The 22,684-nt window shown below is 36.7% G+C and overlaps 3 protein-coding genes across 3 annotated transcripts in view; 1 reads left to right on the forward strand and 2 right to left on the reverse strand.

Annotated features, from left to right (window-relative positions):
* LOC113236498 overlaps nucleotides 1-4,702 on the reverse strand; it is a 7,627-nt gene extending 2,925 nt beyond the window's left edge. Inside the window, exons 1-7 of the mRNA XM_026472602.1 lie at nucleotides 4,636-4,702; nucleotides 4,424-4,538; nucleotides 3,355-3,589; nucleotides 2,855-3,071; nucleotides 1,920-2,113; nucleotides 1,498-1,658; nucleotides 532-636 (exon numbers count right to left, since the gene is read on the reverse strand). Coding sequence (XP_026328387.1) covers nucleotides 532-636; nucleotides 1,498-1,658; nucleotides 1,920-2,113; nucleotides 2,855-3,071; nucleotides 3,355-3,589; nucleotides 4,424-4,538; nucleotides 4,636-4,687 — 1,079 coding nt within the window. The 5' untranslated portion in view covers nucleotides 4,688-4,702. The remainder of the gene's footprint in view (nucleotides 1-531; nucleotides 637-1,497; nucleotides 1,659-1,919; nucleotides 2,114-2,854; nucleotides 3,072-3,354; nucleotides 3,590-4,423; nucleotides 4,539-4,635) is intronic.
* A 1,449-nt stretch (nucleotides 4,703-6,151) lies between these two features.
* LOC113236397 (transcription elongation factor 1 homolog) lies at nucleotides 6,152-9,561 on the forward strand. Its single transcript, XM_026472433.1, has 3 exons — nucleotides 6,152-6,241; nucleotides 6,376-6,493; nucleotides 9,293-9,561. The coding sequence occupies exons 2-3, from the start codon at nucleotides 6,378-6,380 to the stop codon at nucleotides 9,423-9,425; spliced, it is 249 nt and encodes an 82-aa protein (XP_026328218.1). The 5' UTR covers nucleotides 6,152-6,241; nucleotides 6,376-6,377; the 3' UTR covers nucleotides 9,426-9,561.
* Nucleotides 9,562-13,418: 3,857 nt separating this feature from the next.
* LOC113236396 (vesicle-fusing ATPase 1-like) overlaps nucleotides 13,419-22,684 on the reverse strand; it is a 26,461-nt gene continuing 17,195 nt past the window's right edge. The window contains exons 11-16 of the mRNA XM_026472432.1: nucleotides 19,886-20,074; nucleotides 19,453-19,585; nucleotides 19,085-19,242; nucleotides 18,376-18,560; nucleotides 17,441-17,599; nucleotides 13,419-13,580 (exon numbers count right to left, since the gene is read on the reverse strand). Of these exons, the coding sequence (XP_026328217.1) occupies nucleotides 13,445-13,580; nucleotides 17,441-17,599; nucleotides 18,376-18,560; nucleotides 19,085-19,242; nucleotides 19,453-19,585; nucleotides 19,886-20,074 (960 nt within the window). The 3' untranslated portion in view covers nucleotides 13,419-13,444. The remainder of the gene's footprint in view (nucleotides 13,581-17,440; nucleotides 17,600-18,375; nucleotides 18,561-19,084; nucleotides 19,243-19,452; nucleotides 19,586-19,885; nucleotides 20,075-22,684) is intronic.

A 22,684-nucleotide genomic window follows, 5' to 3' on the forward strand; every position in this document is an offset into this window, starting at 1 on the left:
CAGACTAAACGCAACAGTCGTCCAACGATTAGTAAAACGGTACGACTTAATGGGAAGGCGCCATCAGTCATCAATATTTTGTTTTTTACACTTACATTCACATTTATCTAGGTTAGATTAAATAAATAGTCAACAAATTCTTCGATTTAGCTGGTAAATACTGTTTTAAGACGAATCGTTTTCAAATATTGTGTGTGCTATTTTGATAACAAAATTAATTTTGAAATATTTTTGTTTTATACCAAATGACGGGATGAACAGATCATGCGCGTCTGGTGGTATGCGACTCGCCCGTCACCTAGAGACATAAGTTAACAAGTTCCATGTGACTGTAATTTACTCTTACCCTTCAACACCGAAACGCAGTGATGTTCACATTATTGCTTGGCGACAGAAATTAGTAGCAGTATGTCCCTGGACGAACTCTTTCACAAGGAGCTCTACTACTAAACCCATTGTAGGTCCTATTAATATCCAACTAATTGATTTGGAGCATCCCATGTACTTATAGATCACAGATAGGAAAATTACCTAATAACGTTATGATGTTGTGGAACGAAGTCGAAGCATATGTAATCCTTTTGACAACCATCAACAGTTAGACGCGCCATCATCACTCTGCTGTCACGTTGTTCTCTGAAATTGTATAAGATTATGTTTACTGCAAAATTGTCTTTCACTTCAATTTCTCTTTCACTTCTGATTTTATTATTAAATTAAATGTACATATTAATTATAATAAATTGATTCGGACATTTGGATCCATAGCGTATTTTTTATAACATCAAGTGACGGGATGAACAATTTGTGCGCCTGATGGTAAGCTACACGCCTGTCCATAACAGTTGCAGTGCCACTCAGAACTTTAAATCGCAAAGATCTGAGGGGAACTGCCACTGCGCCTGTCACCCTGAGACATTAGTTGACAAGTCCCATGTGTCTGTAATTTCACCAGCAGCCTTACCCTATAAAACCGGAACACAGTAATGCTGACATTATTATTTGGCGGCAGAAATAAGTAACAATATAGCCTAAAATTTGTGTTATTTACAATTTATTATATAGAAATGAAACTATTTTGCCATTGACGACATTCCGGTAGCCTAGCGCTTAGTACTTAGGCGCTTGATGAGGAGATCGCGGGTTCGCTTTCCGGTAAAAACAATTAGTCCTACAATTGATTTAGGAAACAATCTTTATCAAAATTGCTTCTAGTCTGAGTGCTGATTACATGTACAAGTCAAAGACTTTTGAAGTGGTATTGTCATAGTCGTGTTTACGATACAGCCGACCCGTGGCAAGCGATGCAGGCGCATAGAAGAGTACCTACGTAAAAACTATTAAGTAGTGTGCTTATATGATTTCATTGGCACACTCTTGTGACCTTCGTTGTCAATTGCTATTATGCCGCGCACTAACAAATGACATAAGATCAACTCTGTAAATGAGTCCCACAGTAGGGAGTTTTCTTGACAAAGTGCACTCTTGTTACCTCACCTGCAAACATAGATAGTACGCCTAAACCGCCCTTCGTCGGGGTAGTAGGTCTCGATGATGTGCGTTTCGTTGATGAACACGTCAGCGTCGATATTGGCTGTGTTGATCCAGTCACCAGAGAAGTTTTTCGGGAGACGGCATCCCGGTTCTACTACTTCCGCCTGTAGCGAGTGATTTGATTAATTACTTACATAATTTCATGAATAATAATCAAATATATAGGCAGAGTATATTCAGTGCAGTGCGGTGCGCGCCTGGATACGGACGCGCTCCACTGTGCAGTGAGAATTATAACTAGGGATTCGCGTGGCATATGCCGCGGCGTATATGTGGTAATAGGTTTCCAACAATCATAGCCAACGAGCTTTTTTACCATGGACGAAGTCAGCATATTATAAATTGAAATCAAAATATTTACATACCTTTACAGCAGTGACTCGATATCTTTCGGGTGACTTCTCGACAGTTTTCAAAGTATTGCATTCAGGTGTAATAGACGCACCGACATACAGATCGTCATCTCTGTTCTTCAGGAAGCAACGGTACCTCTCGTCTTTACGCGATTCTTTGGTATTCGCGACAGCGAAGAAATGATTCTTGTCGACGAACCAGTGACCTGGCGAAAATGTTAGCAATATTTACAACTTTTAAAAAAAGACTGACCATAATTTGTCAATGCTTGATAATTTATGAACCCTGAAATGGTGATGCTAGTACGGGACTGGGGGTTTACACTACATACGCCTTTTAAAAGAAGTAAAAACATATACTATGACCACAGAAAACAACTTATGCTGTCACTTTTACATTTATTAGTTTTATGCAACTGCAGATTTTATTATTTAATATATTATGGTACAAAGTTCAGTTTTTTTTATATGTATATTTCATTTACGTTTTAGTGCGGGAATACACGTCCGATTTTTCCATCTGATAGTCTGATCCGACTACTGGAAGGCGCTCGTACCATATAATTGTATGAACACTTAACACACATCCGATCCGACGTTTTCCGACGATTAAGTGACTTTTTTGAAAAAAATTTGGAAAATTTTTGGAATAATTTGCATTGGCGACGCTGCAAATCGGAGGGAAGACTCGGACGTGTATTTCGTCTCCACACAAAAGTATAGAGAGCGCGCCTTCAGACAATCGGATCGGCAATAAAATTCGACGCTATTTCCGACTCGGATGCCACGTCACGTCCGATCCGATTATCGAATCAGACGCGACGTGAAGTGTTCATACAATTGTATGTTACGAGCGCCTTCCGTTAGTCGGATCAGACTATCGGATTAATCTGTAGTTTCTGCTTAACTCACACAATAGCACAGGCATGATAATGATAATTACTTACCCAAACAACTGTATTCCACAGTACCATCAAATGTTCCAGACATTCCAGGACATTTGCGATATGTAATATTAAACTTTTGATTGGTTATCAAGAACTGAGTTCCAGCTGTCTGACAGGACTTTATCTGAGCGTCAGGGTGGTTACATTCACCCGTGAAACGAAAACGGTTCTGATAAGCAAACTGCCAGACACCTTCTAAAGATGAACGACAATTGACCTGAAAATAGTATTTATATTATGTCAAGTGGTTTGTTCTTTTTTTTTAATAATATCAACTAACAGGACGGACAAGTCCATGTTGTTTGTAGGTTTACTTCTTTTTAACTTTCTTAAAACAATTTACCTAGTAGAAATACATTATTGCCTCCAAAGCTCATCAGCTTTCCCACAAGCTTTAGGGATGAATTGTAAAATTAAAATATTTCTTTCAAACTTTTCCTTGAAGTTTTCTCAAAATACAAATTCATACAGGTAGTTTTTCTTTTTTATAAGAAACTTACAGGAACCGAGTTCTCAGAAAATAAAGTGATCAAATGCTGATCAGGTCTTAGACCGCGGCAGACTCTTTCTACAGTAGGCTCTTCGTCGGGTGCCAGGTCCACACACGGGGTCTCCAGTTTCTCCAATACATTCACTGTACGGACTATGAGCTTTACACAGTAGTAACAGTTGGTGTACTGAAATACCATTGTGTAATTCACATGGTAATCTGCCTTTATATTGATGCATGTACCCCTAGAAAAAATATTGTGTGATACAAATCGAGAACAGGGTGACGGCGATAAGCGGGGAAGGATATCCTGAGCTGCTGCCTTACCATGAGCTCTTATTACAGTTTAGTATAGGTTCGTAATAAAAAAGCGGGATGGTGAAATACTCTTCATGTGGCGCTATCTCACAATGACTCATTTTATATCCTAAACGGAATCATAATAAGACTTCATGGTAAGGCCGCTGAGGGTTTTGACTTTTGACTGTTTCCTCCCAAAGTTGCTTGTTATATCTGTATGTGTATGTGTTCCTATGAACTTGGTGCACATTAGTGCTCAATAAAATCATGAGTAATTTCATGGAAAACGTGGTGTGGTGATGATAAATGGGAATTGTTTTTCAGCTACCTACTAATAAGGACTTTTCATACACCTTTGTGGCAGCTTATAGAGATAAGTAAAAGATAAATACAGAGATATTTGACATTTTAATTCTAAAAGAAAAAGCACGTATTTTATTTTCTCAATAAAGTTATTAAAATTTGGATGCACAAAATCTTAATAACAAAATTATTTTAAGATTACTTCATATTATATGAAGTAATCTTATAATAATTTTGCCTCATGTATAAACTAACATTGTTGTAATATACAGTAGTAGACAATTTACGAGGTCCGTGTCAAGCAGCGGGATATGTAAAAGTTGACACAACAGGTCAAAGTATATTTAAAAAGGAAGTAAACCAGATATAAGGGTCCTAAATGCTTGAATGTAGTTACGTTTTGCATCATCATTTTTTTCAAAGTTTGCAAATAATATCTATTATATTTTCCACAAACTTAACATAAAAACACTTACTTCCCAGTCATTTCACTAGCATTGATATCGGTGATGGTCTGTCTACCATTCTCAAAAGAGAACCATGTGTTCCTTAATACTATTGGAATATTACATTCCGCCGTTAACGAAGAAACTGTAAGAAATCAAACAAAACATGAAACTTGGGCGTTACCACTTTATAATATTGTGGCCAAAATGTGTGATACTAACAAATAAAATACTATACTTACAGTTTAAAATAAATACATATATCACAGGTAGCAATTTTAGTGCGACAACCATTTTATTCTTATTTGAAATTCATGGAAATTAGAATTTAAAGTATACAAAACCCACTGCCATCGGCCAATGCCATAGATTATGCCAGCCAACAATTCAGACTAATTCATTCTGAGTGTTTGACCGTGATGAATGAATCAATCTTTCTAATTTGTGGAATGAATGGTAAGTCGCATGACTAATGATGAAGTAAACAAAAAATAGAGTTGAGCTGAAGAATGAATTTGATTGTGATCGAGAAAATGTCAAGCTGACATTTGGCATAGATCATACACTCTATATTTGTGACATTTGGTTTGAAGATTTTGTACTAGGGACACGCATGATGATTAAGAATAATATATCGATACATGTAGTTTCGATAATATAAACAGACAATTACTGTCAAATAAATAATATTCGACCAAATTAAAAGACAATGTCAAGTACGAAGCTTCATTACCATCATGCGTTTTTTAATTTTGTCGAATATTACTTAAATGTCCGACGGAGAACGAGAATCAGGGCCAGTACCGATATTTATGCACATAAGTATATCGATTATTAAATCAATCAATATTATCAATATTATTCCCAAAGGCAATAGTCACCTAAAAATATTCCCAAAATATGAATATGAAGGATTATTTAAAATTAAAATTAAAGTAATTCATTAAAAAATGAAAGACACGTGTTGAAGCTATAAAAAAAATATTTTTTATTAACTGCCAGGTAAAGTACAGCTGTGCCTGTGGTCGACTACTGCAAGATGCGTTGGAAAAACAGTCAACCACCATGTTAAATGGGCTAGAAGGCTCCGCGAAGACGAATGGGAGATATGTTTTAGATGTTGTGTTCGTATAGGTATTTATTTATTTTATCCTACAAAGTACGCTCAACAATCTATATATATACGTCAAAACTTGGCTACTTATGAGCGCCGTACGGGCGGAGGCCGAGCGTTACGAAACACGGGAACACTAAAATCCGTTGCCCACCGTACCGAACTTGCAACTAGAAATCCGCGGGTAATAGGTCCCCGATTCTACGAACATCTACCCACAGACCTGAAAAGTGTTAGAAACGTAACACTTTTCAGTAACACGTAACACGTTTCATCGAAACGTTTTGTACCCGACTAAAAATCCTTTTATGGATATTGAATTGTACAGTGTCGATGAGTTTCTTTTGAAACAACTTTAATTTTATTTTATTTGACAAGCAGTAGTTATACTACTTTATTTTATATTCATTATTATTGTTATAATTTTATTACTGACGATCATAGTTATCCCTTGACATTGTATTTCCAATTGTAATATTGTGACATTGATAACATGAAATAAACGATTCTATTCTATTCTATTCTATAAAACACAGACTCCGATAAAAATATCTGTTTTTGATAAATTGAAATTAAAAACATCGACGATAAATATCGATTATTACATAAAAAATATCGATATTTTGAAATATAGATATTTTTACAAGCCTATTTATTGCCCTGTGCTGTGATTGCTGGCGGCTGGCAGTAGAATACAACCGCGTCGTCGTTGTTTTACATTAATTAAACAAAAAGTATGTACCTAACGATTAATAATAAAAAATTTCAAAGTATATAATTTCTTGCGCATTCTATAACTTAAATCAATATTGAATTGGTTAAATGCATTTGTATCGAATTCGATAACTATCGATCGTTTGGTTTACAGCTATGGGCCGACGAAAATCGAAAAGAAAGCCGCCACCGAAGCGAAAGGCTATTGAAGCACTAGATCAGCAGTTCAACTGTCCCTTCTGTAACCATGAAAAATCGTGTGAAGTCAAAATGTAAGTCATTTCATTCTACTTATACTATAAGAACCAGAGTATACATTTTACCTATCATTATAATCTGCTTGTTTAATATGTTGTAATATAAATTTCACCAACTCCGCGGAAACATCGTAAATTGCAAGTAAATAGTAATAACCTTTGGTTTCTTTCCTGTGTGAAAGCATTGACTAGGGAAAAGTTTTATTTTTTTAGTAGTGCCTCTTGTGGTCTCAAACTACTACAATTATTTATATAGCAGCAGTGACATAATGTGGTAATGTATATTATGGCAATATCGTTGCTGCACGTACAATACTGCTGAACAGCACTTTGTAAATACTGCCTAACAGCGTTTTCACAATTATACAGGAGGAATAAAAAACTTTATATCTTAGCTATTGAACTGTATTTTACTGACTGAACTCTGGAGCTACTTCTTTGTGATTCACTTTGTAGAAAAATAATGTAAGTTTACCCATAACTTGTTTAGATTAAAGTCAGTAACATGCTTTTGTAGTCACAAATTACAGAAAAAGTAGTATACTGCTAGTAGGTGCGCTGGATTGAAATGAAACATTTTATTAAAGGTTTGATTTTATTATGGCTAAAGAGCAAAAGTGACAGAAAGTAAGGAGGCTTTTGCCCTTCTCTGGGATAATACAGGGTCATAATAATAATAAATTAACAAAAAAGGTTCTAAAACAAACATCTTCTTAGACCAAAAAAGTATTATCAGATAAACAATAAATTGTTACTGTTTGTAGTCAAATATATAGAAATCAAGTCATAAAATAAATTTTAAAAAAAAGTCAAATAAGTAAGTCAACAAGAAGGTAAGTTCTTGGGATTAAAATGTTATTAAATTTTGTAGTTTGAAAATATTTGCAATTGACAATAACAAAAAAAAACAGTCTCATAAGTTCTCTGAAAATCACAGCAGCTTAATCTTGTTAAATATCTTGCACAAATATAATTAAAAGGTAGTGTCTTGTTCTGTAGCCACGCCACCCTATTTTTTTTTATTATGATATTACTTACTATAATCTTAGAGGCTGGTGTGCCTTATTTCAGGAGACTCGTCGAGCTGCGATCATGTTGTAGTCGACATTTTGTGTTTGGTATGGAGTGTTACATACCATACTCTGATGTACCAAATGGAACCCCAAGCTCGTCCATGGTTTAATGCTAATTATAGTTGTGCTGAAGCACGTAAACAGTCCGCGTACCAAGCTTGGGCAGATGCTCGACTACGCAAAGCTCCGAGTACTCAGAATTTGAAGAAAGCTTTTAATAAGGCCGCCAAGAAGTGCAAATGTGTGTTACGTAGGGCTAAGTTCGACCATGTGCGCCGCATAACGGCCAAACTTGCCTCTTATCCAGCAGGCAGCAAATCCTTTTGGTCCCTGGCCAAAGCGGTCGAATGTAACTTTTGTCGCTTATCTTTGTCACCTCTGCTGAGGCCGGATGGGTCGCTGGCTCATTCTGCGGAAGAGAAGGCGAATCTTATTGCCTCACTCTTTGCAGAGAGTTCGCGCTTAGATGCCGCAGGGAACCTACCACCTACTTTACCTCAGGCTAACTGCACTATGTCGTCAGTTCGCATACGTCAAAAAGAGATACTTAGAACTCTGCGAAATCTAGACATAAATAAAGCTTTCGGGCCAGACGGAATTCCAGCAATAGTTCTGCGTAACTGTGCGCCTGAGTTGTCCCCTGTTCTCACACGCCTGTACCGCCTCTCACTTGAGACTGGTGTAGTTCCCAGGTGGTGGAAGCTTGTAAACGTGCAACCTGTGCCGAAAAAGGGAAGCAGAGCTGACCCTGTCAACTATAGACCTATCTCAGTCACTTCCATACTCTGCAAGACTATGGAACGTGTACTCAACAACCGTCTCCTGTCGTACCTTGAAGACAACGACCTTCTTAGTGACCACCAGTACGGATTCCCACGAGGGCGATCTACTGGGGATTTTCTTGTGTATGCCTGTCACATATGGAGCGAGGCTATAGAAAAGCAAGGCGAGGCACTTGCAGTGTCTTTAGACATTTCTAAAGCCTTTGACAGGGTCTGGCACGCAAGCCTTTTAAGTAAGCTTCCCTCTTATGGGTTTCCCACTGACCTTTGTAATTGGACCTGGGGTTTCTTGAGTGAACGTACGATTCGAGTGGTCTTAGAAGGGTACTCTTCCGAACATACGGCGATAGATATAGAGTTCTTCACAGTTCCGTACTGTCTGCAACTCTCTTTCTGCTGCATATCAATGATATGTTAATTCCTTTGCGTACTTCAGGCAGCCTCCGATTGGGGCGATGCCAATCTTGTCAAATTTAACGATTCTCAAAAAAACGGAGTTCCTTTGAGCTGATTCCGAATTTTCGTGATATATTCATACCGATGCCCGACTGTCTCCATTTATTTTCCTTTTTATTATTAACTTTCAAATAATAAATTTTAACATTACTACGTCTTGATGAATTCGATCTCTTAGTTCTCCTAGTCGTGGGTTTCGTGCAGAGATCGTGTTAAAATTTCTTCATTAATTTGGTAAATACACAGACTTGCGGCCAATTTCAGCAATGCTACTGTTTCGCGGTATTGTTTCAATGGCAAAAATGAGGTTTCTTAGAGGCTAATTCAAATTATGTGAGATCTAGATTAAACGAGTTAGCGTTAAGGATCTGTTGATGCGATATTTCAATTTTGTACCTTTTGCTGTTACGCGGTATTTACCACCTGCTCTTCCGCGGTTTTGCACGCGCAGTAACGATATGTTAATCCGACATATTATGTTAATGGCAATAAAATGGTTTCAGGGACCGAGCAAGAAACACAGCAAGAATACAATGTAGAGTATGCTTAGAAGAGTTTCAAACAACAACAAATGTGTTATCAGAACCTATAGATGTCTACAATGACTGGGTGGACGCCTGTGAGAATGCTAATTGATGTTGGCTAACTTAGTTTAGGTACTTAATTTATAAGTTGACTAATCTCTTTATGTGTGATAGGTTTATGATTGAATAAATAAGAATGAACACGAAAAAAAATTGAATACTGTGTTTAATCTTCTTTATTTTTACTGAGCATGCCAATTGTTAGTTCCAATAATGTTAAATGGTGCAGGAACTAACTGAATAAAAAATAATTAACTTTCTTGATCAGTTTTATTTTTTAACAGATAACTGGCTTACAAGCATAATCATTAGTGGCCATGAACGTTTATAACAGTAACACAACAATTATGTCAAAGGCTAACTTCCACAAACTTCCACTTTGTACATACAAAAAACATGTATGTACCATAGGTACATGGAACAAATCAATAGTAAAGGTCTATTCAGATATAACCTATAGTATAATATAATATAATATTCGCTACTGGTGTAACGAAAAATACCGCGCGGTATACTGCCGGGTACTGCTGAAGCGAAGCCGAGATACCGCGCCATACCACCCGGCGGTAACTTTTTACTTGCTTTGCGAAGTAAATTTCACCGGACGGCGCGGCACTCCGCATACTTTGCAAGTCGGTGACGATTACTTGACATAATAGGAGTAATTTGAATTGATTACAGGTTACGCATGGATATAGTGTAGGCTTATTCACTAACGACAGGCTTATTCAGTTAGCGAATAACGCGTATATCTAAACAAGGCTTAATTTCAACTATTATTATCAAACATGTTGGCTGACAAAAAAGAGGTTGATTTCTGAATCGAGTTCTGTCTTAACAGTTTTGCAGGTAATCACAATTACCTGTACGTCTGGCGCACCCTAGGCAACAATCGGCGAGTACCTTACGCCGATTGGTAAATCCCTTTACCACGACGGCAAGCATTATAATAGTGTAATACCATACTTTCCCAAAATAGCCCCTGCCCAGTGGGCGCTGCAGTGTCCTAGGGGGCCTCGGAAGCAACTGGTGAGCGTTAATGTTGTCCACGGGGTACTACCGCATTTGAAAAAATCCTTAATTATCGATATAATCTACACTACAATGTTACTTTTTCATTGTGATTTTTTGTTATGTTTATATAAAAAAAACGTGTTTTCAATTATTTTTTGTGGAGGTGGGCGTTGAAATTTTTTTATCTTGCCAAAGTAGACGGTAAAAAGCTTGGGAATCTATGGTGCATACTATCAATCCAAATGATACTTGTGAGCAAAGTCAACCATTGTATACGAGGTTTCTAAGATTTCAGCCGTGAAGCTAGCCATTGACTTGCAACAGATGGTCACACAGTTATTTCTTTACCTGCATATGTGACCAGACATTATAGTTACTGTTACATAGGGCTTGACTTTATTAAATCAATCAGAGGTAATGTAACCGTCGAATAAACTTTTTTGAAGTTAAAAATGTAGTCTGTAAATTAAGTTATTCTAGACAACGACAGTGTAACACATTTACGTGCGTCAAATACATAAACGGAGATTTGCATGATCAAAGATCATTAAGTCGGTAAACATGTTCGACAGACTAGATCCACATGTATAAAAACAGTTTTCTTGGCCACAAATGGCCATACAACTTTTCCTTGTCAACAAATACACAATACATACATTTACAGAGGTCGAAATAGAATTTAAATGTCCAACTACTATTCAACTAGTTGTCCTAAAAGCAAGACAAGACGAGCTTTAAAACTTATTATAGATTATGCTGTTGCGATATCATTAGAACAACGAGATTTAATTATAAATGTAAATATGGAATGTAAATTTATAAACTATGCAAATCAATTAATAGCAGAATCTATGTAACAAACCTTACACGTCATTATTAATTCATCTATAAATTAGTAACATCATTATGATAAATAGTTGCATTTCCAACAGGCTTTGTTTACAACACGTATGTATACATACCTCACTTAATATTGGCAATCTTATATTCCTTTATACGAGTATACTGATTACATTCGCAAATCCTTTGAAAATTTCAAATTACAGTCAATTATTGCTTTTTTATTGCACTTTCTCTCACACTTAAGTATGTTAAACAATTCAGAACTACTCATAACTACACAATATTATGTATGGAACTCCTCTAGGTGCTGAATAATTGACCGTGACTAAAATGTGCCATTAAGTACAACACCTAAAGCTTATAGATTTGCTATTTTTCCTTGTACTCATTTACTAATATAGCCGTAATTATCATCAAGCCATAAAAGCTTCGTAAAGGTCCTACCTCTACTATGTAACAATGCTTGAATGGTTTATAATACTACATTTTTATAATATTCATTATAATATTGACATCTTTCTCTTATAGCTATTAATAATAAACAATCCTCAAAATACCTAATAACTAAATAAGACAGCGTGAAGCTGTATAATCACATTTCATTAACAAATTGAAATAAATAAAAATAGCTCTTCCAAAATTATAATACACTAGACAGATTGAGCTATCGCCTAAACTTACAACCCCGGGATTTCTGTGACCATGTCATAATGGACAGAAACAAGAGATAGTGCCTACATCTACGGACTGGACAATATTTACAAAAATTCGCTATACAGAAACTTCGTTGGTAAACATTTTACAAAGTGATATGACATGGTCATGAGAGCCGCATACCACCGAGCCCCTTTTGTGTACAAGCTGTGTAAAGTAGGTATAAAGGGTGTTAGAATAGCTCACGGACCGGTAAAACCATCCAGCTACGAAAATAGGATGCTTAAAACCATATAACACACAGATAGTAGATATGTTTTGTTTGTTGTCACACGGCATCCTATTTTTGTAAGAGTGAATAAGTCAACATATTTTTTTATTAACAGCAATCTTGGTATCTCCATGTAAATAACTTTGTAAAATATGCGCAGTAGCTTAAAAAATATATTGCGTAAAGGTCAAAAGCGATATAGATTTTAAAAGGATTTAGAATTTTCCCATGTCTACAAATGAATCGTACTGTAAGTCGGAACCATCACACACCGCTTGATCTTCACCTGGTGCCGTCGATGTACTGGGCAAAGGTTTTAAATTTTGTATTTGTGTGTGATCCGCGTCGCAAACAGCGGTATTGTCTGAGCTGTCACTATTACTGTCAATGTATTCGTACAACCTGTGTTTACTCTCGTCAGTAATAAAGATGTCGGACAATTCGAAAGTGGGAAGCACAGTAGGTTCTTTGTTAATATCGATGACGTCACACGATTGAGAAAGCAAAGCATCCTCGTATGACAAAAGCACAGGCTCAAAATGAGATGAACTGGCTTCCTCTGTGAAGCGGCCTGAGTCGCCTATTTCTGACGTGTTTAATGATGATGACGTATCGTCGTTCGGTAACGTGGTTTCGCTCGGTGCCTGGGTGCTATCGTCTAGCAAACTTTGAGGCGTTACTATTTGTGGAATTTCCTGACTTACGGCATCGTCCTTGGTCACAGAATTCGCGTCATCGTTCGTTGTCGACACAAATCGCGGATAATCTTTTGTCAGAGAAATTGAATTATCGTCTGATAAATCACCATCTGCGTTCAAAGTGACCGAATCCTCATTGCAGTCTTTTTCAACCTGCAAATGTTCGATATCGTCGATACACTTAGTACTATCATCGCTGCTATCGGAAACGATCAACTCAATACTGCGATCAAGTATACCCGTGTCCGTACAAGTAGACATTTCATCCTCAAATACAATTTCAACGCTGCGGATTCTCATAAGAGGCATTTTGGCTGGGGAGACTTCGTTCCCTTTAGCGGTTCTGATTTTTATGTCACCTAGAGGTTCGGTGCATTCGCTGATATCATCGTAATCAATTTCGTAGCTGCGGAGGTCGGACGTGCATGGGGTGCATTCCGTTGCCTTAGGTTGGGGAGACTGTGGGGGTTTAAACGATGAGGTATGAACGTGTGTGGATCCATTTGTATGTATATGAGAGTGATCGGGTGCGTGTGGAGACGAGGGCGTGCATGTGGTATGCGCGGACAATCCCTAAGGTTGCAGCGACTCTTATTGTATGGTGGTGCCGAGGTCCAATCCACCCTCCTCCTGCATCTTGGTGAGGAACTTGAATACTCTGGATTCTTCATCTGTCTGTTTCACCATGTCCACCAGCGCTAGAAGTTTCTTGATGCCGATGAAGATTCTGAAAATAAAGAGAAGATGAAAATGTTTTGTACACAAAGATCGACAACACATTAAGCAAAGACAATCCACTGCGTTCTGATTTTGAAAGGTAATGGTGCTGGTGAAATTACTGGCAAAACCCCTTATAACAGACGAACGGTGTCTATCAACTTATCTGACTAATGAATCAGATATACACAACGTTTGGTAAGTAGCGACCAGGGGGCCTACTATGAGCTATAAGAGCAATCCTATTTATTAAGCCTGTAAGTTGGAATGCCTGTCAAATTCGTACTATGACCTCACAAAAACAATTCACTGTCCATGCAGTTTACGTTCCCCATTCGAAATCCGTTCACCTTTTCTTTCTTAGCAATATCGTACCATGACGTGCCTTATGGCAAATGGCATCTCATCTCTCATCTGTAAAAATAAGCAATTCAAAAAGTTACTTCGTGAGTAACTTTTTTTAGATTTTGTTACATTTTCAGTTTCATAATTATTTGTTATCTTTATAGGCTCTATAGCCAATTGTCAATAAATAAATACTATTAATTATTGAGCGTTTTTTTCTCTTCATCTTTAAAGTATTGTTGATAAATTATTGGCATTAATGTTATTGCAATTTTTAAATGGAATTTTAATCATTTTAATAATTTTATTGACCGAAAATCGTTAAATAACTTTTATACAGTGCCAAATTTGACTTTAATGCAATCAATGAAAATGTACGAATACAAGATACGTTCCAAGATTACCACGGTATGACTTCTTTTTATTTTCCCGATATTTCGGAACGGTTGCACGCTCCATGGTCACGGGTTGAGTCAACCTGTGACCATGGAGCGTGCAACCGTTCCATACCGTGGTAAGAAACCTGATACTAATGATAATCATTTAGTGAATAACCACGAGTCTTAAAATCTATATACGTTCCAATTATGTTATAAATTACAAACTCATCTTATTAATTTCAATGATAATGACTAGACATGACATGTAATTTTGTCGTACGACAAATTGTAATGTATGATTGAAAAGTAGCCGATATTACAAAACAACGCAGTAAGTATCCTTAATAATAAAATTTAATAAAAATACATAATTACTCTCATTTTGAACACAATTGGTGAATAGAGCTTGAACGCTCCCAGGATACTACGGACAACAGCACATCAGACTACACATTTTTGTTCGAAAATCGCCTCCAGTGCAACGGAACAAGATACGTCAATGAATAGCTTGATGTGCTGTTGACTGTACATCTGTCTACTTCTTTCATATGATTTAGTATGTAGTTCCATCTCGCTCTTATTAGATGTGAGCTGTCCCGCCAGAGACAATAATTAACGTTTAAAAAGTAAAACTCATGTTAAAACTTGGTACGTGGTAAATGAAAACGCAGGCTGTGGTTTGTATGTTTCGTGTTGAGATGAAGGATAAGAGAGTGAGCAAGTTTTACAATTTTACTTATATACTAGAGCAAGGAGCCCTCTGGCGCCCTGGATATACAATATAATCGATTATTCGACTAGCGCCATCTAGCGAGCGGCCACAGAACTGGGTGGTTTGTCTAGTTTACTAGGCAACTGACGTAAGACACCGCGATACAGTGCCGCGGCGTAGTGTTAGCAGACACTCACTAGGTGGCGATGCTAACAACTCATCATCCTGTCATGACATTCCCGCTCAACTTTGTGTAGGTCATGATACGAATTTAAGCAATTCTGGTATTTACCACGTCAAGTGAATTGCATGGAACTTGGCTGGCTGCTTATGAGCTCATAGTAGGCCCCCAGGTACGTGAGGCGTAAACACTACTGCGACAGCACGTAAAAAAATGCAAATCGTATTTATAATGGCTCCCTGTACAATTAGATATTACACAAACAAGTCAAACTTTAAGTTTGCAGAAAGCTGGGCTTTCATTTCACCTGTAAATAATTATTATACTTTTATTTTACTTATATTTTGTTGCTAACTTTTAAACAGTATTTCATCATTCACTGGTCGTTTTTTGTAGAAGAAAACACGTCGATTATAGTTGCATCCCTTTTTTTTCACCCCCTCCAATAACTCAGTCTCTTTTTTCATTTCCTTCAAGCGTGTAGCTAGTGATGTGCCGATTTAAATTAACACTTGTATCGATTATGTTGTTTTAATGAGTAAAAGACTACTTACTGTTCTACTGGCAAGCAATCGACTCTTGTATCATTTCATCAAATAACCCATTTATTATCATTTCGACAAGTTACATAATAAATTTTGTTCACTTTGAGATGCTCTTTTATTTAGTACAGACAGTTTGGTACTAGGCACTACTATGAAGTCAATATTATCTATTGTCCTTTTTTAAACTAGACAATATGTTCCTTTTTTTTTTTTTTTTTTTTTTTTATAAAAAATTTCCTACCAGTTCCTATCAGTTCCTAACAGCACAATCAAATCAAAATGAAAATAGGAAGTAATTAAGAACAATGTTTTATACCAACAAGTTTGCCAATTTAGTCGGTATAAAATATTATCTTCTTATTAATTTAATGTGTAAATAAATTATGTTACGTGTAGATAATGCCACTATATCTTTATTATAATATAATCTTTAAAGAAATAATTAAAATATAATCAATTTTTATAATTAATTAATTCCATTTCGTCGATAAACGTAATACAAAATGTACACTGTCCCATTCCTATGACCTTGATTGCGCCAATGAGAACGAAGCATCCCGCTTCACCCTACCTCAAGTGGTTGATTCTAATTCTTGAAAGTATATTATAAATAGTCACGCACACGATTATCGAGTACGTACGTTTGTAGTACTAGTCTACATCTATAACTAGTGCAGACTATTTATGAATCTATCACTAATATGTCTGTGGTTCTAGTAAAAAGTCAAAAACCTCACTTTACAAGGAGACGCGAAAAACAGTTAAAGCTTAATATGATATTAAGCGTTAAGTGTTTTTCGCGTTTCATTGCAAAATTAGCCTTTTCACTCTCTCGATCTAACTCTAATATTATTAGAGTGTACAATTACTACGCGACTCATTCGTTTATATGTCGTGAAAGAACTTGGCGTTCAAATATACACTAGACATTATTTTGATAACATTCAACCTTATCGACGTTGACAAACGGATTTGTAATTTACATTATGATTGAACCTTAGGCGTGGCAACAGGATTAAAGAAAAGTGGACGAGAAAGTCCCGCGCTAAAGATCACGTCCTGCCAACAAGTCAAAAGGTTTTTGCAACTCGCGAATAGAATATCGCCTGCAGAGGCACAGGATGCGGCGTGACAAATTTAATTGGAGACACAAAGCTATATCGTCGGTGTTTTGTAGAAGGGCGAAAGCGTCATTTCGAAAAAAATCAGTGGAGCATGTTTTATGTTTTAACGACAGTTTTAAAATATTTACGTCCTGTTTTAAAATTCAATTTTGGTTTTAATTAAGTTTTTAAATTAAAATTGAAAACATAACGAAAATATTTTAAAACATTCGTGAAAAACGACAACTTGCTGTTTGGTTTTTTTTTCTAAATGGCGCTTTCGCCCTTTCTACAAAACACCGGCGATATATAAATGTAGCTAGGAGGATTAAACTGTGGAACAAAAACGACTGATGCTGTTATGTAGGACCTAGGATATTGATTAACAAAATAAAAATATTGTGTAAGTGAAATCAAATGTATGTTCTTTAGATTGAAACTAAAATTTATCTGAAAACAATAACTAAAAATGCAATTTCATTGAAGAATCATTGAATAAAATATTTTTTACTTAAGTCCGATACACTGACGGTTAAGAATCATTGAATAAAATATTTTTTTACTTAAGTCCGATACACTGACGGTTCCTACATATTCTACTTACTTGGCACCACGCAGGTCGTTCTGTATCTTGGCGAGGTCACGTCTCGAGAAGGCGTCACTCTCCTCCAGTACGGCCATCACGTGTTCCGGAGAGGATAGGTTGGGTACGTGGAGCACGCCCGTGAACGCAGACAGGATCTCCATGTCTTCTAGCACTTGTCTATAGATAGTGAACATTTGTTCAAGTAACATAATTGCAACTGTAGCATAGCGTTATATCGCATGCGATATATGATAAACCTCCCCGTGACATATAAATCGCAGTTGGTAAAGCTATGTTGCCATGATTATTTTTTTTATGCGAAACTTAAGGTTTTTGCAGTTACAGTTTTTATTTAAATTACATCTTTAGTTTAAATATAATGAATAGTTTAATCGTGGCGGCATGCAACGGGGCCAGGAGTGTTGCGAAAAGTACAGCATATTTGTATACCAAGCGAGCATATTGGACACAATTACGCCCTTTAAGACAAAATTGGTGCTTTTTGGGTTGGGTGGGTTTTAGTAGCCCAGAAGTGAATTCCGCTGCTGTGGTGCTCATATGGAATTCCCTAGTTCAGTGGCGGATTTGCCCTAAGGCCACCGTAGACCCGAGCCTAAGACGCCCCGATTTTAGGGGCGGCCAATCGTGACAAAAAATTCACTGATGATATTATATGTATGTATGTATGCATATTATGGTGGGCCGCACTGCACCGCCTCGTATAAAAATATTCTTCCTAAATAACTTTCGTGCATTTTATTTATAAAATATAGACATGTCTACCAGTAGCTATATGAGTGCTGAGAAAGGGGTGGCTGGTACTGACTACATGGCCTGGGGCCTAGGGCCGCCAAGACTGCAAATCCGCCACTGCCCTAGTTTGAGATTAGTAATCGGTATGGCTGTGTAGCACATTATTATTATTAATGATTATATTTATATGTAATACGTACCTTCGACTGCTAGTGCACAGAATGAGAAGTTTTCGTCCCTTAGGCGGTTGTTTCTTGAGCAACACGAGTAGCGCTTGCAATGTCAAGTTGGAATAACGTGGTCCGATCGGACCATAGTCCAGGAGACGCTCAATGTTGTCCACTAGGATACATGACAGGCTTGAACGATAAGCGTCGTCGAAGTACTGAAAATTATGAGTATATAAAAATATACAAATTTATGTGATTCATATGTTTATCTTACTCATGGTAGCAGTTACCTTTTCACAGTTGAAATATACTACGTACGTAGTTCTTGTACAATTAGATAACGCCTCAAAATATTCGATGACTTTACGTATGGCAAATGAGCCTATTTAAAATGTTGTGAGCGCCATCTTTTGGTGATAACACAAATTAACACATGCCTTACAGAATAACGTGCACAAAAATCAATATGAAACTACAAGCGTAAGATGCTGGAAACTTTTCTGGTTGCCGCTGCGAACGTGTATTGATTCCTAAAGTCTGTGGGATAATGTGAATCATATTATTTCTTACTGAAATTGTTACGTGAGTTTGATACGGTAATAAAAATAAGTAAAGGGTAATTCGAAAAACACAGAATACCGATTCTTCGGTCACTGATACATTTCATTGACAAGAATGGAAGAGATAATACATACGCGAATGATAGGGCCATTCCATACAGTATGTTAGCAATGCTTACTTTTCTGATCTGCAAACACTTCGCGGACTCTGTGAAACCGATCATGTCTTCAGGGGAACACACTTTCACGAAGGGGAAGTCTGACAACTTGGCAAGTTGCGCTGCTAATGCTGTTTTGCCGCTGTTCGGTGGACCTTCGAGGAGGACCGACACTAGCCCTAAGTCAGAGAAAGTTGTTATTTACAGGATTTTAACCATAATCGTGTTTTTTAGAAATTGCTTCGGTAATGCTATATTCTTTACAACCGGCAAGAAGTAGTATAATTTGACACATATTTGCTGAACAAAGCTTTTTGTTGGTAACTGTATTGGAATAGTTGTTATAACAGTCAAATATTGTTTAAAGACGGTCAAAAACGTTTACTTACCACTGGCCTCAGTAGCTCTAGCCTGTTGAATGTACAGCTGTCCATCTTCCAAGAGAGAAGTCACTGGAGCACCCCAGTTGATTACTCCTCGAGCCAGGAAATGTTCCAATGCCTCTGCTGCTGTACCAAACGCCTGAAGAAAATGACTTAAATTATTGCAACGTATCGTAATTATTGAAAGCGAGATTGGGGAAGACAGAAAATAAACCACATACACTGACAAAAGTGAATATGGAGTCCAGAATCATACAATTCATTACTTAAAAGTTCAAACCACTCAATCCATACTTGGATCCCATAAATCTCCGTGAAGAGCTGTGATCGCTACTGCGATGGTACAATACAAATATTATAATAAAAATCAAATAATTCCAGTTTATCAACATCTCCTTCGACCGTAAACCTGTATTCGCAGTTCCATAGTTTGACTTACTGGCTTGATATCATATTCCAGGGCATGCAAGAAGTCCCCACGTTCAACCATGAGCTTTTCCATAGCTTCAGGGTCCACCTCGACCTTGCTGGAAGCCTTGATAAGTCTGTTCATGGCGGTGGACTGTGCAGCGCGGACTAAACCTTCCAGCTCGGCGCCGGAGAAGTTCTTAGTAAGGGATGCAAGTTCCTGGCAAAAAAAAATTCGAAAATGTATAAATGTCACTTATTTATGTACTTCTATCTCTATCGTTAAAAAAAGTATAGTTAAAGTTTTACAGTTTTTCATCATCGTCATCATATCAGCCGCCGGAAGACATTCCTGGTGAACATAGGCCTCTATATACATATATTTCTTTGTTTCATTAATCAAATTTAGTTTCTATTTGATTTCATTAATTTGTTGATTGTGATCTAATTATTGTAAAAATTGATACCGGTTTTTGCCGAAAAAAAGTTTGTAAATCTATTTACACGTTTCATTATTATCGGTACACATTGTTCATACGAAAACACAATTATTTTAAATTGATTATTATTTGACGAAAGTTCGAAGCGATCGTGATCGTGATTTTTTCATTTGGTGGTCTGGTTTGCAAGTTTGCAAGACAAAGTTTGCAAGAAAAAGCAACAAAGTTTGCAAGAGTTTATAGCGAAAAGCTGTCCTCTGAGGCTGGTATCGTTTATGAAAATAAACGGAACTGACTTTACCACTCAATGCTGTAATAGTAGACTTATCCACTTTAATTTGCTTTTATTGAAATTGGAATGCTAAATTTACAGATTACGTTATCTAGCTTCATAGTTATTTACAGTTACAATTAATGAACAGATTATCAACGATCGTGTAATTGCTATTCATTTATCCTATTACTGTCCTCTTTAATCAATAAATCAATTTATTTAGCATACTAATTGTGAATTTTTGTCGGTTTTAAAAATCCGATATCCGACCAGATAGTAAAATTAGGCCGGATAGGCCGGATACCGGATAGTTACCGGATATCCGTTTCATCTCTTAACAATTTTTTTTCGGAATTTATTACATAATTTAGAACTCCTTCCTAAGCAAATGACGTTACTTTTTTTAATTAGTTTTTTTTAATTAAATTTTTATTGAATTGATATTCAATTATTTTTTGTGAAATTACTCCACTAGTTTGTTATAATTATTAATACAAATTTTTTCTGAGTGTTCGATCTTTGTATTAATAATTATAACAAACTAGTGGAGTAATTTCACAAAAAATAATTGAATATCAATTCAATAAAAATTTAATTAATACAGTGAATAGCGACATCTCTCGCCAGGACTGGTAGCTGTAAAGGTACTAACTGGGTGATAAATGTGTAATAGATTTCTCATAGATGGCGCTACGACTAAAAAGTCGTTGAAGGACCACAGTACAAAGACACGACGCAAGCACATAGAAAAATTCGTGAGGTCCGTTGGTTCGTTCCGTGGCTTAGTTGGTATAGCGTCTGGCACGGTATGCAAGAAGACGTCGGTTCGAATCCGACCGGATCGAAGGAATTTTTTCAGAGTGTTCGATCTTTGTATTAATAATTATAACAAACTATTTTTTTTTAATTAAAAAAAAAAGTTTTTACTTATAATCGTGGATTTACCAAGCCGTATAAATAAATGTATTGAGACGGGCGCAGTAGCAGTGTCCCTCAGATCTTTACGATTTAAAGCTCTGCATGGCACTGCAACTGCTATGGACAGGCGTATCGCTTACCACCAGGGGCACGATTTGTTCGTTCCGTCACTTGGAATAAAAAAGAATGCCACTCCTAAAGATGAATTTCTTTGGCATGGCGTCGACCAGTCAACAACACCCGAGGACGCCTCGTAGAGAGGCAAAACACGTGTCGGGTATATTTTTGGTGGTTTGGTGTTATTTATATGATTAATTTTAATCAGAGAGCGCATGGGAAAATTCACTGTAAAAAAACAATCGTAGCTATTTTGCGTGATTTAAACTTCAATGGTTCGCGTAGTACCAAATTAATTTACTTCCATTTTTATTAATTGTATAGTAAATGTCATTTAGTCTTCTGTAGAATAAAAATAGCACCAGATAATCGTTCTTTACTTCGAATTCCCTATACTTCGATTATCAAAGTTAAAGATAATACTCGGGGCAGTACTTATAACAACCAAAGGGCCATTTCCAAAATTAGTCTTACTAGAAATTTTAGTCGAGTCCCATTGTTTACCGTTCAGAAAGCTACCACTGCCACTAAGGTCGTTAGTAATACTAATGTGATGCCTTTGTTGTTCCTAAAATTATGTTTAAATGTAATTAAAAATAAATTGCCTCGCAAACGGCACTATACGTCAACTCAAAGGACGATGTGTAAAAATATTGAGTTTTATAACGGATTATATTATTATTTATTGAAATTTGAGTACATTGAAATTGAATTTGAAATTTATCATGAGCTTTTCGGTGAAGGAAAACATCGCGATGAAATCTTGCACGTTGAAGAAGGTTCACATCCCTCAGAAAACGTGTGAAGTCCCCAACCCGCATTGGGCCAGCGTGGCGGACTATGGCCTAAACCCTCGTTTGAAAGGAGACCCGTGCCCAGCAGTGGGACATATAAATGAGTTGATGATGATAATGATGATGAGTACATTGGCGACAAATTATTATTTCCTATAAAGTCTTTACTACAAATTAATGTCTCAAAAAAGAATATTGTAGTTGTTTCTGTAGGCACTAACGTATTTAAATAGTTTAGACATTTAAAAAATAAACATAGGACAACTTATAATAGGGGTTAAAGTATG

Source organism: Hyposmocoma kahamanoa, unplaced genomic scaffold, assembly GCF_003589595.1.
Source record: "Hyposmocoma kahamanoa isolate Upper Pololo Valley unplaced genomic scaffold, ASM358959v1 92, whole genome shotgun sequence".
Taxonomy (NCBI): Eukaryota; Metazoa; Arthropoda; class Insecta; order Lepidoptera; family Cosmopterigidae; genus Hyposmocoma; species Hyposmocoma kahamanoa.

Coding starts and splice junctions, on each gene's coding strand:
- LOC113236397 (XM_026472433.1), top strand. CDS start 6,378: ATGGGCCGACGAAAATCGAAAAGAAAGCCGCCACCGAAGCGAAAGGCT. Junction 6,494..9,292: donor AAATCGTGTGAAGTCAAAAT/GTAAGTCATTTC, acceptor AAATGGTTTCAG/GGACCGAGCAAGAAACACAG.